At 42.8% G+C, this 15,489-nt stretch overlaps 1 protein-coding gene across 1 annotated transcript in view; it reads left to right on the top strand.

The window, feature by feature from the left end:
- Positions 1-15,249, top strand: part of NAMPT (nicotinamide phosphoribosyltransferase) — an 80,699-nt gene extending 65,450 nt beyond the window's left edge. The window contains exons 7-11 of the mRNA XM_044280182.1: positions 3,588-3,813; positions 4,047-4,166; positions 4,496-4,636; positions 6,713-6,847; positions 14,442-15,249. Coding sequence (XP_044136117.1) covers positions 3,588-3,813; positions 4,047-4,166; positions 4,496-4,636; positions 6,713-6,847; positions 14,442-14,552 — 733 coding nt within the window. The 3' untranslated portion in view covers positions 14,553-15,249. The remainder of the gene's footprint in view (positions 1-3,587; positions 3,814-4,046; positions 4,167-4,495; positions 4,637-6,712; positions 6,848-14,441) is intronic.
- The last annotated feature ends 240 nt before the right edge of the window (positions 15,250-15,489 follow it).

The following is a 15,489-nucleotide window of genomic DNA, read 5'->3' as shown; positions in this document are numbered from 1 at the left end:
GACTCATCTCAGGTTAATTTGCATATGTATCAAATAGTTTTTTTTACACAATAAAAGCCCACAGAGCTATGGAGACTGGATATAGCGGATGTGCTAGCGGCCATCTATCAACCCATGTCCACAGCTCTATACACAAAATCCCGGTGACAGGTTCCCTTTAATTGCTTCTCTACTGTAAGAATAAAGGCCAATGCATGCAGTGCGTCGCGTTACCGCAAAACGAACATGTTAAGTGACCGTGAAGAAGCATGCTACACAACGCACAGTTAAGGAGCGGCAATACTTATACTTTCCATTGTGTTGTCTTCTGCTGTTACAGGGAACGCAACGCCCATGGTTAACCTAACCTCTCACTAATAACTGATTTAAAGAGGACCTTTCATCGGTCCAAACATTGTGAACTAAGTCTCATGATCTGTACATACCGTAGGGCATAGCAGGAGAACGGAGCGGCGCCCAGGTATAATAGTAAGTGCAGTGAGATCCCTGGGTGCCGCTGTACAGATCATAATACTTAGTTCAAAATGTTTGGACCGATGAAAGGTCCTCTTTAAGTTAATGTTTTTTGCAGGACTAGACACTTGTATAAGTGACTGGAATGGATAGTCAATAGTTCAAGACTGAAGCTGTAAACCATTTGAAAAACTGCTGTCATTCAGCTAAGGCTATAAGAACTTGTAAACTCGATTGTTATCTTAAACTTTAAACATGACTATGGGATTCTACTGGGGAAATCATGTTTTACAATAAATGCCCCTTCCTGGATCCTCCCACTGCCCGATCTTCAGCAGAAGATCAGCACACAAAGGAGAAGGCAGCAGCTTCTGCCCAACTACCTCTCTGTGCTAGAAGAGCTTAGAAGAACTTGGTGGAACAACTGTACATTCAAGGAATGTATTAAATACAGAGGAGTCTGAGTCGGGGAGTCGGAAGTACCAAAAACTGAGGAGTCGGAGCATTTATCTACCGACTCCACAGCCCTGGTGTGAACAAGCCCTTACTCTACTAGAAGTGTACAAATGAACTGTCAGCCGTCTGCAATACAGTCCAATGAGTTGGACATGCACAGACCCTTCAGGCATGGGACAGAGTAGGTGAACAATAAGCAAACCTCTTAGTACTATAGGAACTTTTTGGAGGCTGCTTTATATAACATGGCGGACTAATGGCGTGTCCTAGGAACCGAATTTGAAATTTTTCAGTGTTGCAAGTTTATTCAGCTGTCTAGTCACATTGGTGGCGATGGGGTAGACTTATTCATCTGTGAGATGATGGTACATGACGGCTGTGTTCTCCCTCTGGTGTTCTATGAATTCCTGTCATGCTTCACCCTCTCAAGCCCTGAACATCTGTAGTGCTTGGAGTGTGCCTGTAATATGGCTACTAGGTTTCACAATTTATTTTATATTTACTTATTTTATTGAAAAATATACAACCAAACATAACCTTTAAAAAAAGGAAAAGCACGTAATATCAAATGTGCATACATAAATTCCAATAGACTGCTGAAATGCACACACAGGTATGAGTGCATATAGAAAAGATCTAGCAAATGTACATGGCACATTCTACGAGCTGTGCGATGTGCTAATGGGTTGGCGTTAAAGCTTGATGACCTGTATCCTCAATTTGTCATTTAGAGCGGAGGTCTCCAACCTTTTTGTATGTTGTGAGCCACATTCTTTCGGTGATGGTCAGGAGCAACATCCAATTCAAAAATAGAAGAGAGAATATAATTTTTATTTTGTTTAATTCAAGAAACTGTTCAGAATCAAAATGTACAGGTATACGTAAAAAGACATATATAGCTCAAATAAACTGGGCAATACATGCAAGATTTATAAAGTGAGTGGACGGCACAGTTATGTTAGATTGAGCCACACATATTCATACAGACAGTGCATAGTATACTCGGCAATGGTAATTAGACTACATTGACAATGAACATACATACCTAAGAAAGTGATCTCGGCAACGACCAATCACCCAGGGGCACGGAGTAGGAAAAGCACTCAGGGGCCGACAGACAGACAAGATCACATGAAATTTGTCTTGGTTCCCACGGTGCAGATAAATCTGTTTTATATCCGCTATGCACAGCACAAATCCATTGAGCACAGGATGGTATAATATCATTCATCCAATTCCTAGCAATTAGTTTCCTGGCTTTAAAAAGTTTCTTGTAGAAAATGAGCATGTGGCGGAGAGATGGACAGTGATCCTACGAGACCAGGTATATATTTAGTCTGAATTCAATAACTTGTGCCCAATATCCCTGAATATAGGGACATTACCAGATAAGCTAAAGGTACCTGGCTCTAGTTTACGTTTAGGGCATAGATCTGGTCTGCCTGGGCAGTATTTAGCCGCTCTAGCTGTAGTCAGGTATCCTTATGTATAACTGGGAGACTCGCTCAGAACCAGTAGGCTATTATACGTAGAAATCTCGCCTATTGCCATTTCCCATTTGAATTCACTCGGCTCATTAATGTTAATTTGACGCTGGGTGAGGATGCATTTATAAATCGTAGAGATACTCCAGTGTTGGCTACCTTTTTAGTATAAGCGATAATATAGGGAAGTCTGACAAAACCATGTTCTGTGTTTAAAATTGCACAGTGTAAGCATGACGCAATTGGAGGTACTGAAACAGCATGCGCGTAGATAAGTTAAACCCTTCTTTAAAGAGGACCTTTCACTAGTTTAAAACTAACTATATCAGTGGGCAGAGCGGCGTCTAGGGGTCCCCTGCACTTACTAGCATGTCTGGGCGCCGCTCCGTTCGCCCGGTATAGGCTCTGGTGTCTGCAGCTCCCTCTGTTGTACTGGGCAGAGTTTTTGTATTAGGGTTGTCCCTTGCTGCAGCACTGGCCAATCGTAGCGCACAGCTCATAGCCTGGGACTCCCAGGCTATGAGCTGTGCGCTGCAGCAAGGGACACGCCTAATACAAAAACTCCGCCCAGTACAACAGAGGGAGCTGCAGACACCAGAGCCTATACCGAGCTAACGGAGCGGCGCCCAGACATGCTAGTAAGTGCAGGGGGACCCCTGGGCGCCGCTCTGCCCACTGATATAGTTAGTTTTAAACTAGTGAAAGGTCCTCTTTAAGGGTTTGATGCTCTCATTAGCAACAATGTGGCCGAGATACTGTATCTCTTATATCTGAGCCACAGCTCTCGACCTAGAATGGAAAGAAATTCTGGAAGCCGACTATTAAACCAGAGAGGGGTATGGGTATGATATTGGGGATTCCCATAGTGGAAGAGGATACGGGTCCACACTTGTCTGCCGTGTAAGTAGGAAGGGATGATGCTCAGCATGTCTGGGGTCTTTTTAGTGTGAACTAGTATTATACCATCCAAATCGACACTGTTTGCTGGTAAATGTGGGATATGTCTGCAACAGTGTCAATTGTCTGTACATATGGCACGCCACACACAGTAAGACCGTGTGGAAATCCTATGTTCATGCAATCCCTCTTACAGTTATCAAACAGGAAAAGATGTTACGTTAATCATAGACACAATTTTCAGTTTGTCACAACATCTGCTTATGGCTGTACACGTCTTCTCTTCATATGTCACAGTACAATCACTGCCTGGGGAAAAGACCACGAGAAGGATGCTTTCAGACACATTGTAACACAGTTTTCTTCAGTACCCGTTTCTGTGGTCAGTGATAGTTATGATATTTACAATGCCTGCGAGAAAATCTGGGGAGAAGATTTAAGGAGCTTAATAGAATCGAGAAGTGCAGATGCTCCTTTGATAGTTCGGCCAGACTCCGGAGATCCCCTTGATACCGTTATAAAGGTAAGATGGAGTAGAACAGATTTCCGACATTCTGCATTATTGCATGTATAGTTTACATACGGTGTGTGAGAGATATATAGATAGATATCTATTTATATTATATATCTAGCTATATTATAGATCTATTTATATTATAGATCTAGCTATATTATATATTTCTTGGTACAGTCTTTGCAATGCACATGTGGGTATTTTTGGCTATGGTTTTTTTAAGTAGCATTTTGCTTTCCTAGGTGCTAGACATTTTAGGAAGAAAATTTCCTGTGCAAGAAAACTCAAGAGGCTACAAAGTTTTGCCGCCTTACATTCGTGTTATCCAAGGAGATGGTGTGGATATAAACACTTTGCAAGAGGTGAGGGCTGTGTTACAGTGCTTGAACTTATGCCGCTAGAGTTTGTGTAATAGATTATAAGGGGAAGTTATGTGAAACTTCTTGCGTTTCTCACTGCTAACTGTTCCACGTAAAAATAGTAGAAAGCAGCTTCCTAAAAAAATGTATAATAATAATAATAATAATTAACAAATATCAATAAATATGCAGTTGGCTTTCTGCCCAGTTATAAAAATTGAGGCAAGGAAAGGCATTGGACTTTAATCAAATGTATATTTTGTACCTATATTGTTTTTATTTCAATACATGACAACTGTTCTGCGGATTTAATGCTGTATGTTTGGTTTCAGATTGTAGAGGGAATGAAGAAACAAAAGTGGAGTATTGAGAATATTGCGTTTGGATCTGGAGGGGCTCTCCTACAGAAAGTTACCCGAGATTTATTAAACTGCTCTTTTAAGTGCAGCTATGTCGTGACCAACGGCCTTGGGGTATGCTTTTAAATTGGATTCTGGATTTGCCAGGTTAAAGGGGTTGTCGGCTGATGCCCTCTATTCATTCCTATGGAAGCACTGAGAATGGCTGAGTGGCGCGCTCAGCTATTTCTGGCAGTCCCATTGAAATGAATAGGAAATGCACTGCGCAAGAGCGCACAGCGCTCCATTCACTTTTTTGAGCTTTACGGAAATAGCAGAGTCAGCTCTCTATTTTTGGCTCTCCCGTAGGAATAAATGGAGGACAGCCGCACATGCGCATTGTGCCCTCCGTTCTAAAGGTACAGTCATGTGAAAAAATTAGGACACCCTTTGAAAGCATGTGGTTTTTTGTAACATTTTTAATAAAAGGTTATTTCATCTCTGTTTCAACAATACAGAGAGATTAAAGTAATCCAACTAAACAAAGAAAACTGAAGAAAAGTCTTTTCAAGATCTTCTGTAAATGTCATTCTACAAAAATGCCTATTCTAACTGAGGAAAAAGATAGGACACCCTCACATGTATTCCCTCTTAAATTGGCTCAGATCTCACACAGGTATATCACACCAGGTGCACATAATTAGTAGATCGTTACTCTGCATGTTGAATGAGGCTTGCCCTATTTAAACCTCAGACATTTAGTTTGGTGTGCTCCTGACTGTTGAAGTGAGAGTGAGCACCATGGTGAGAGCAAAAGAGCTGTCAGAGGACTTCAGAAAAAAGATTGTAGCAGCCTATGAGTCTGGGAAGGGATTTAAAAAGATCTCAAAAGATTTTGAAATCAGCCATTCCACTGTCCGGAAGATAGTCTACAAGTGGAGGGCTTTCAAAACAACTGCCAACATGCCCAGGACTGGTCGCCCCAGCAAGTTCACCCCAAGAGCAGACCGCAAGATGCTAAAAGAGGTCTCCAAAAACCCTAAAGTGTCATCTCGAGAACTACAGCAGGCTCTGGCTACTGTTGATGTAGAAGTACATGCCTCTACAATCAGAAAGAGACTGTACAAGTTTAACTTGCATGGGAGGTGTGCAAGGAGGAAACCTTTGCTTTCCAAGAGAAACATCGAGGCCAGACTGACATTTGCCAGAGATAAAGTTGACAAAGACCAGGACTTCTGGAATAATGTTCTTTGGACAGATGAGTCCAAAATTGAATTATTTGGACACAACAGCAGAGGACATGTTTGGCGTAAACCAAACACAGCATTCCAAGAAAAGAACCTCATACCAACTGTGAAGCATGGAGGTGGAAGTGTCATGGTTTGGGGCTGCTTTGCTGCAGCAGGACCTGGTCAGCTCACCATCATAGAATCCACGATGAATTCTACTGTGTATCAGAAGGTGCTTGAAGAACATGTGAGACCATCAGTTAGAAAATTAAAGCTGAAGCGGAACTGGACCATGCAACATGACAATGACCCAAAACATACTAGTAAATCAACCAAAGATTGGCTGAAAAAGAAGAAATGGAGAGTCCTGGAATGGCCAAGTCAAAGTCCAGATTTGAATCCCATTGAGATGCTGTGGGGTGACTTGAAAAGGGCTGTACGTGCAAGAAACCCCTCAAACATCTCACAGCTGAAAAAGTTCTGCATTGAGGAGTGGGGTAAAATTTCCTCAGACCGATGTCGAAGACTGGTAGATGGCTACAAGAACCGTCTCACTGCAGTTATTTAAGCCAAAGGAGGTAACACTCGCTATTAGGGGCAAGGGTGTCCTATCTTTTTCCTCAGTTAGAATAGGCATTTTTGTAGAATGACATTTACAGAAGATCTTGAAAAGACTTTTCTTCAGTTTTCTTTGTTTAGTTGGATTACTTTAATCTCTCTGTATTGTTGAAACAGAGATGAAATAACCTTTTATTAAAAATGTTACAAAAAACCACATGCTTTCAAAGGGTGTCCTAATTTTTTCACATGACTGTAGGTGTGGGTCCCAGAGATGGAACCCACACCTGTCGGACATTGGAGGCATATCAAGGTCTGAGGTGAGACAACCCCTTTAAGAAGTAATTTTGTAGTGTGTGTGTGTGTGTGTGTGTTTTTTTTTTTTTTGTTTTTTTTTTCACCGATTGATCATATTTGTCTGCAGGTAAATGTGTTTAAAGATCCTGTGGCCGATCCAAACAAAAGATCAAAGAAAGGGCGACTGTCTCTTCACAGAACCCCTACAAATGAGTATGTGACCCTTGAAGAAGGCAAGGGAGATCTGGAAGAATATGGACCGGTAAGTGAAGCATCAGTCTATATCCTCATTAAACAGTTGCTAATCCCGGAGATGTTCAAACTGCTGCTTTAACCCATAGAGGACCAGTGCCATACATGTACGGTGCTGTGATAGGGCGCGTGCAGATGTGGCAGGGGTCCGGCAGTCACTGATAACCGGACCCCTGCTGCATGTGCCGGCATCGGTGAAATCACCGATGCCAGCGCATTAACCCTTGATGTGCTGCGGTCAGAGCTAACCGCGGCACCTGCGATGTCCTTGTGGGTATTGGAGCTGCTGTGATGGGTACCCAATGGCAGGCAAGGCAGCCCGATGCCTTCATTGGGCATCGTGGCTGCCCTCCGGGAGAGCCTGTGAGATCCAGCCCCCTGGATCTCACAGGTAAGCAGGCTGTAAGTGTATTACAGTCTGTAATACACTTACAGCCAATGAATCACAATACAGAAGTATTGTAAAGGGGATCAGACCCCCAAAATTTGAAGTCCCAGAGTGGGAAAAAAATAAACTGTAAAAAAAAGGTTTTACAAAAAAAGCGTCCTTTTAAATAAAGTAAAAAATAGAATTGTAAAAGAAAAGTAGACAAATTGGGTATCACCGCGTCCGTATCGACTGGCTCTATAACAATATCACATGACCTAACCCCTCAAATGAACACCGTCAATAAAATAAAAACTGTGCTAAAATAGTACCAATCTAACAGTCACCTCATCCCACAAAAAATTATACCCTAACTAAGACAATCGCTCCAAAAAAAAAAGCTATTGCTCTCAGACACTAAAACATGATATTTTTATTTTATTTTTTTAAATGCTGTTATTGTGTAAAACTTAAGTATATACAGTCCTGATCAAAAGTTTAAGACTACTTGAAAAATAGCAAAAAATCATATTTGGCATGGCTGGATCTTAACAAGGTTACAAGTAGCTCCGCAGTTATTGTTTATCACTTCAAAAATTCGTTTCGGCATGCTTGATGCAAGCGTTTCCATGAGGTGAGTGGGAACATTTCTCCAAGTGGTGAAGACAGCCACATGAAGGCCATCTCCTGTCTGGAACTGTTGTCCATTTTTGTAAATTTCCCTTGCCACCCATCCCCAAAGGTTCTCAATTGGATTTAGATCAGGGGAACACGCAGGATGGGCCAAAAGAGTGATGTTATTCTCCTGGAAGAAGTCTCTTGTCCTGCGGGCATTGTATACTGTAGCGTTGAAAAACCCAGTCGTTACCACACAGACAAGGGCCCTCAGTCATGAGGAATGCTCTCTGCAACATCTGGACATAGCCAGCGGCTGTTTGACGCCCCTGCACTTCCTGAAGCTCCATTGTTCCACTGAAGGAAAACGCACCCCAGACCATTATGGCGCCCCCTCCACTGTGGCGCGTAGAAAACATCTCAGGTGGGATCTGCTTGTCATGACAGTAACGTTGGAAACCATCAGGACCATCAAGGTTAAATTTTTTTCACATCAGAGAATAAAACTTTCTTCCACCTTTTGAATGTCCCATGTTTGGTGCTCTTACAAAGTCCAAACGAGCAGTTCTGTGGCGTTCAAGACGAGGTCTTTGAAGACGTTTTGTTTTTGAAGCCCTTCAGTCTCAGATGCCGTCTGATGGTTATGGGGCTGCAGTCAGCACCAGTAAGGACCTTAATTTGGGTCGGATCGTCCAGTGTTTTGACGGACAGCCAATTGGATCCTCCGTCTCAGTGCTAGTGAAATTTTTTTGGATCTTCCACAACTTTTTTTGTTCCACAACCCTCGGGATCATTGAAGAAATTTCAAATGACTGTCTTACTGCGTCCCACCTCAGCAGCGATGGCGCGCTGTGAGAGACCCTGCTTATGCAGTTCAACAACCCGACCACGTTAAAAAAAGGGAGTTTTTTTTGCCTTTGCCATCACAACGTGTGACTACCTGACAGAAAATGACAATGAATCCACATCTTTGCACAGATTTGGCCTTTTAAAGGCATGTGGTCCTAAAATTTGGATTAGCTGAAAAACAACCTGTTTCAGTTCAATTGTTTTCAAATGCTCAACATTTTATTTTTATTTTTTTGTCTCGCTCTCATTTGCATGTTGAGGCTCTACTTGGAATCTTGTTAAAGGGGTTGTCCCACTTCATAAAATAGGTTTTATCTAATCTATTTACCCCCACACAACATATCTTCCTATCCATGTTATTATCCAAAAGCTACCTTTCATTCAAAAAATCATGTAAAGCGATTCCTTTGTTGTTTTCTGTATCCCATGGATACGGCCTCTTTCGTCCGGCCGCATCGCTGTGCCGCGCCTGCGCACAACAGCTGAACAAGTACTCGGGGCGCCTCTCCATTCTTACAAGTACGCGCACGCCCGCGCATGCGCAAATACAGCAGGCGGGTGCCGGAATCAAATAGCCGGCACCTGACCTCTATGACAGGGAGCGGGACCTTAGGGGTTAACTGCCGCTGATCGCAGCCCCCTATCATAGAGGTCGGGTGCCGGCTATTTCACTCCGGCACCCACCTCCTGCATTTGTATTAACATTGGTGGCGCAGTGCGCCCCCCCCCCCAGTATAATATACATTCAGTGCGGCCACCCCCCCCCCCCAGTATAATATACATTGAGTGCGGCTCCCTCCCAGTATAATAAACATTGGTGGCGCAGTGGGAAGTGCCAATGAGGGTTAAAAAAATAAATAAAAAATTAACTCCCCTCCACCAATTGATCGCACAGCTGCCGGTCTCCTGTTCTATCTTCAGGACCTGTGGTGACGTCACTGAGCTAATCACATGGTCCATTACCATGGTGATGGATCATATGATGTACCATGTGATGTCACCAAAGGTCCTTTCACAGGTCCTAAAGATAGAACAGGAGACCAGCAGCTGTGCGATCAATTGGTGGAGGTGAGTTAATTTTTTATTTATTTTTTTAACCCTCATTGGCACTTCCCACTGCGCCACCAATGTTTATTATACTGGGAGGGAGCCGCACTCAATGTATATTATACTGGGGGGGGGGGGGTGGCCCCACTGAATGTATATTATACTGGGGGGGGGGGGAGGGGCGCACTCAATGTATATTATACTGGGGGGGGGGGAGGGGCGCACTCAATGTATATTATACTGGGGGGGGGGGAGGGGCGCACTCAATGTATATTATACTGGGGGGGGGGAGGGGCGCACTCAATGTATATTATACTGGGGGGGGGGAGGGGCGCACTCAATGTATATTATACTGGGGGGGGGAGGGGCGCACTCAATGTATATTATACTGGGGGGGGAGGGGCGCACTCAATGTATATTATACTGGGGGGGGGAGGGGCGCACTCAATGTATATTATACTGGGGGGGAGGGGCGCACTGAATGTATATTATACTGGGGGGGGAGGGGCGCACTGAATGTATATTATACTGGGGGGGGGAGGGGCGCACTGAATGTATATTATACTGGGGGGGGTGGCCGCACTGAATGTATATTATACTGGGGGGGGAGGGCCGCACTGAATGTATATTATACTGGGGGGGGAGGGCCGCACTCAATGTATATTATACTGGGGGGGGGGGGGCGGGACCTCACATACGGCTCCATGTGGATGACTCATACACATGAACGAGCACGCAGGGTGAGTCATGAGGAGGCGTGGCCTTCACTCAACTGCCTGAGAACCAGGAAGTTACCAGGACATCTACTGCTGGTAAGATTAAAAAAGCAAAGTGGGACAACCCCTTTAAGATCCAACAATGTAAAATATGATGTTTTTCCATTTTTCAAGTGGTCTTAAACTTTTGATCAGAACTGTATATGTAAAAAAAAAAAAGTGTGTGTATGTGTATGTATATGTATATATATATATATATATATATATATATATATATATATATATATATATATATATATATATATATATATATATATATTCATATTCTCTATGGTATCCCAGCATCTGAAACAACCTGCTCTATAAAAATACCACATGACCTAACCCCTCAGGTGAACACCGTAATAAATAAATAAAAACAGTGTCAAAAAAGCAATTTTTTTTTCTCGCCTTACATCACAAAAAGTGTAATAGCAAGCGATAAAGATATATACACCCTAAAATAGTAGCAATCAAACCGTCATCTTATCCCCCAAAAAAGTGGTATTGTCGCGTCCGTTACAAACGGCTCTATAAAAATACCACATGATCTAAGGCTACTTTCACACTTCCGGCAGGACGGATCCGACAGGCTGTTCACCCTGTCGGATCCGTCCTTCCGCTATTTCGCCGGACTGCTGCTCCGTCCCCATTGACTATAATGGGCGCAGTACGGCAGTGCACGGCGAGAGCCGCCGGACTAAAAAGTCGGACATGCAGGACTTTTAGTCCGGCGGCCTTTTGCCGTGCACTGCCATACTGCGCCGCCCCCGTCCCCATTATAGTCAATGGGGACAGAGCGGCGGCATGGCTGAAGGACGGATCCGACAGGGTGAACAGCCTGTCGGATCCATCCTGCCACAAGTGTGAAAGTAGCCTAACCTGTAAGATGAATGTTGTAAATAATAAAAACAGTGCCAAAACAGATATTTTTTTGTTACCTTGCCTCGCAAAAAGTGTAATTATAGAGCAACCAAAAATCATATGTACCCTAAAAAAGTACCAACAAAACTGCCACCTTATCCCGTAGTTTCTAAAATGGGGACACTTTTTTGGAGTTTCTACTCTAGGGGTACATCAGGGGGGGCTTTAAATGGGACATTGGGTCAAAAAACCAGTCCAGCAAAATCTGCCTCCCAAAAACCATATGGCGTTCCTTTCCTTCTGCGCAATGCCGTGTGCCAGTACAGCAGTTTATGGCCACATATTGGGCGTTTCTGTAAACTAAAGAATCAGGGCCATAAATATTGAGTTTTGTTGTCTGTTAACCCTTGCTTTGCTTTGTAACTGGAAAATCTGCCAAAAAAGTGAAATTCTGAAATGTAATCTCTATATTCCATTAATTCTTGTGAAACACCTAAAGGTTTAACAAAGTTTGTAAAATCAGTTTTGAATACCTTGAGGGGTGTAGTTTCTAAAATGGGGTAATTTCTGGATGGTTTCTATTATGTAAGCCTCACAATCGTGGCACCTCTGCTTATTCACTATGTGGAACTGGAACTAAACATCTCTGTCCACTGTCTAGTCACCATACCTGGTCGTTGGAGCAATGCTGCCATTTCAAAAGAATTGGAGCAGTGCTGCAGTAGGTGGGCAAGGCCACCACACCATGGACAGAGCTGTGTAGGATTTGTTCCTGGCACAACGCTGCTGATTACTGGGTGTTCTGGAATTAGGCGCCTCACTGATGTGATATTGAAGACCTATCCCCTCATAAAGAGTTAGATCTCAGAGGAACCTTTTAAGAAGCTTTCTAGCTGTATTCTGGTAGTAAGAGAACAGTGATGTATGTGGTTTGATCAGTGTCTAGCTGTTGCTAGGTCAAGGGCAATTTCCCATAGAGTCAAAGACCTTTGTAATCTGAGACAGACTGGTTGCTAGGATGGCACTGCACTACTGCAGCATGTAAAGTGTTAGAGAGTGTATCCATAGTCACCAACAACTCAACAGTTCTGCTCATAGCTGCATCGGTAGAAAAAGGGCAAAGGATCTTTACCGCAGTCCCCTTCTTGGCCTGCGTTGTGAAATAGATTTCCTCAGATTAAATGTAGGTTAGAGATATTGTGTCTCTGAATAGGCATTGGGGGAATTTACCATGTTTTGTTTTTAGTTTCATGAATTAGAACAAAATGAATAATTTCTCTTCCACACACCCAGATCTGTTTTTCATATATATTTCATATATTTAATTGTATCTGCAAAAAATTCCCAGGTGCAATCCTGTAGACCGCTTTGTAGTCAATGCGGTCCATTTGACACTAGCCTTAATCATGTAAAGGATCTCTTACTGCCGTTATTTTTGTTTCTCTTCTCTTATGGAAATACGGTATATGTGATCCTAGCCGTATCTAGATATTCACCAGCAATAGACTCCACCAATCAGTAATGATGATGAGATACCTCTGCTTATGATGTCCCAGTGTATTAAAGGGGTATTCCCATCAAAATGATTACTGTTAATCTGTTAATGATGTGCCTGTGATCACTTTTGTAAATATAGTGTAATGGCAAATTCCCACCCTTCTTGATAGAATTCTTTCCCTCCTACATCATTCTTGTCATATGGCATCCCATAGATGTGGCCACCGCTCGCCTCCCGAATTTATGGGCCTCGCTTGCGTAGAAGACACTTTTTCACCCAGCCGGCCGCTCATTGCAGTCCTGAACGCGCACGCTGCCGCGCAAGGCTTATTTCTTTAGTGCCGCGTCTCATACAGAGAAATAAGCTTTGGGCATGCACGGCAGCGTGAGCTCTCAGGACTGCAATGAGCAGCCAGCTGGGTGAAAAAAAGTCTTCTGTACAAGTACGGCCCAGGGATTCAGGAGAGAAGCGGTGGCTATAGGAGACACATGAACGAGCACTCAAGGAATGTGATGTCAGAAAGAGGCGTGGCAGGGCGTCACTCAAACTCCCTAAGCCCGCCCAGCCTTAGAAGCAGGAAACCAGGAAGTGAACAGCAGAGCTGGCTGCAGGCGGGGGAATTATCAAGATGGGAAAACCCCTTTAAGAAGACACTTCAACTTTCAACTTATTGGGACTGCTTTCATTACCAGTTGAAAGTATATGTTGTAACAAAAGTGTTTTTTATCGAAAGTAATAATTTATTCGAACAGCATGTAAAACTAAAATGTCATTTTCTTATGTACATCCGATTAAAAGAAACCTGTCATGTTGAACATGGTACCAGAGCTGCAGGCAGCACGTTATAGAGCAGGAGGAGCTGAGCAGACTGATATATCGTTTTCTGGGAAAAGATTCAGTGAAGCTTGTCATTTATTTATGTAAATTCCTGTTCTTTCTGGGCTTTGAAGACAAGCAGACGGTGATTATAGTTATATAGGGAGGGCTATCAGTCACTGATAGGAACGCCTACTTGACTTTTACAGTCCAAAATGAGCAACAATGTAAATGGGTAAATTACAAGTTAGGCTCCATTTACGCATCCGTAGCGTATTTTGTGGATCCGCAAAACACGGACACGACAATGTGCGTTCCGCATTTTGCGGACCGCACATCGTCGGCACTAATAGAATATGCCTATTCTTGTCCGCAATTGCGGACAAGAATAGGACATGTTCTATTTTTGGGGGGGACAGAAATGCAGACCCGGAAGTGCGGGTCCGCATTTCCGGAGCCAGGCCGCACATTGTGCGGCCCCATAGAAATTAATGCGGAACAAAATTGTAGATGTGTGAATGGGACCTTATACTGACTCTTTTCCTATAAAACTATAGATCATTCTGCTCCGCTCCTCCTGCTCTGTATCATGCTGCCTGCAGATTATGCGGGTTCCCTTTAAGATACAATCGTGCTGCCGTTGTCCTAAACCACCTGAATGATTACAGACAGGCTTACAAATCATGGTTAAGGTTGATGAGCTGAAATGTCAGTGTTTTATGATTCAAAGATAACATTGTATCTGTTTAATGCTTCCTGAGATTGGCTTCTCACAGTTGTTGGTTTTATGCAGGATCTTCTCCGCACAGTGTTTAAGAACGGCAAGATAATTGCATGTTACTCGTTTGATGATGTAAGGAGCAATGCTGGACTAAAGAACAAAGAGCTGGAAGAAGAGATTTAATAGATGCGGTCCTATGTATATCATTTTGTATGTAAATCTTAGATAATTCACTGTACAAACCTGTGTGTCAGTTTCTTTGTGTTGCCATTTTTTTTTCTATGCAGATTTGTCCAAGCTTTTATCTGAATTACCGTTTCCCTCTGTCAGTATCTCCTGAAATTACCCATGTCCTTCAGATAATACTCACTTCTCCTTTGTCTTGTACAGCAGAAAACTGTAAAATATATTTAATCATAAGTGATTCCATGTTGGTGCTTGCAACATTTTAATTTTACAAGCACAACTTTACAAAGCCATTGTGTTTTTAGTTCACTTTCCAATGACTTGAGAGTGGGAATTCTTTATATATTTCTATCATCTCATTTAGCTATATTTTCTAAACTCAAGAAACGACGCTAGATCATTTTTATTTGCCTTATCTAGCTAGCACTAATCTTTTAAGTGTGTCTTATGAAAGAAAAAGCAGCCTTTGTGTGGCATCTTATACTGTTTCATATGCACTGTATTAGCATAATGTACACTGCCATACTGCACATGAATCCATTTGGTACACATTCACTTTATAAAGCTTTAGTTGAAAGTCAAATCATTCATCAGCATAATAGGCGTTCATACCAGAAAAGCCAAAGAATAATTGTCCATACAGTTGTCACGTCCAATTACAATAAACCTCCCAAAATGTCATCCAGCATTTCAATCAACGTTTGGACTGTTTTTATTGCTGGGCGTAGAAATGATGTTTAATGTATGGGAACTAGAGCCATATTTTAAACAGAGCTTCCAGCACAGTAAGGGCTCGTGCACACGACTGTTGTTTTGTGGTCCATAAATTGCGGATCCGCAAAACACGGATACTGGCCGTGTGGGTTCTGCATTTTGCGGGACGGAATGGCCGGCCCATAATAGAACAGTCCTATTCTTGTCTGTAATGCGGACA

The sequence above is a fragment of the Bufo gargarizans genome, chromosome 2 (assembly GCF_014858855.1).
Source record: "Bufo gargarizans isolate SCDJY-AF-19 chromosome 2, ASM1485885v1, whole genome shotgun sequence".
NCBI classification, from domain to species: Eukaryota; Metazoa; Chordata; class Amphibia; order Anura; family Bufonidae; genus Bufo; species Bufo gargarizans.
This window is presented reverse-complemented; position numbering and strand designations above follow the sequence as displayed.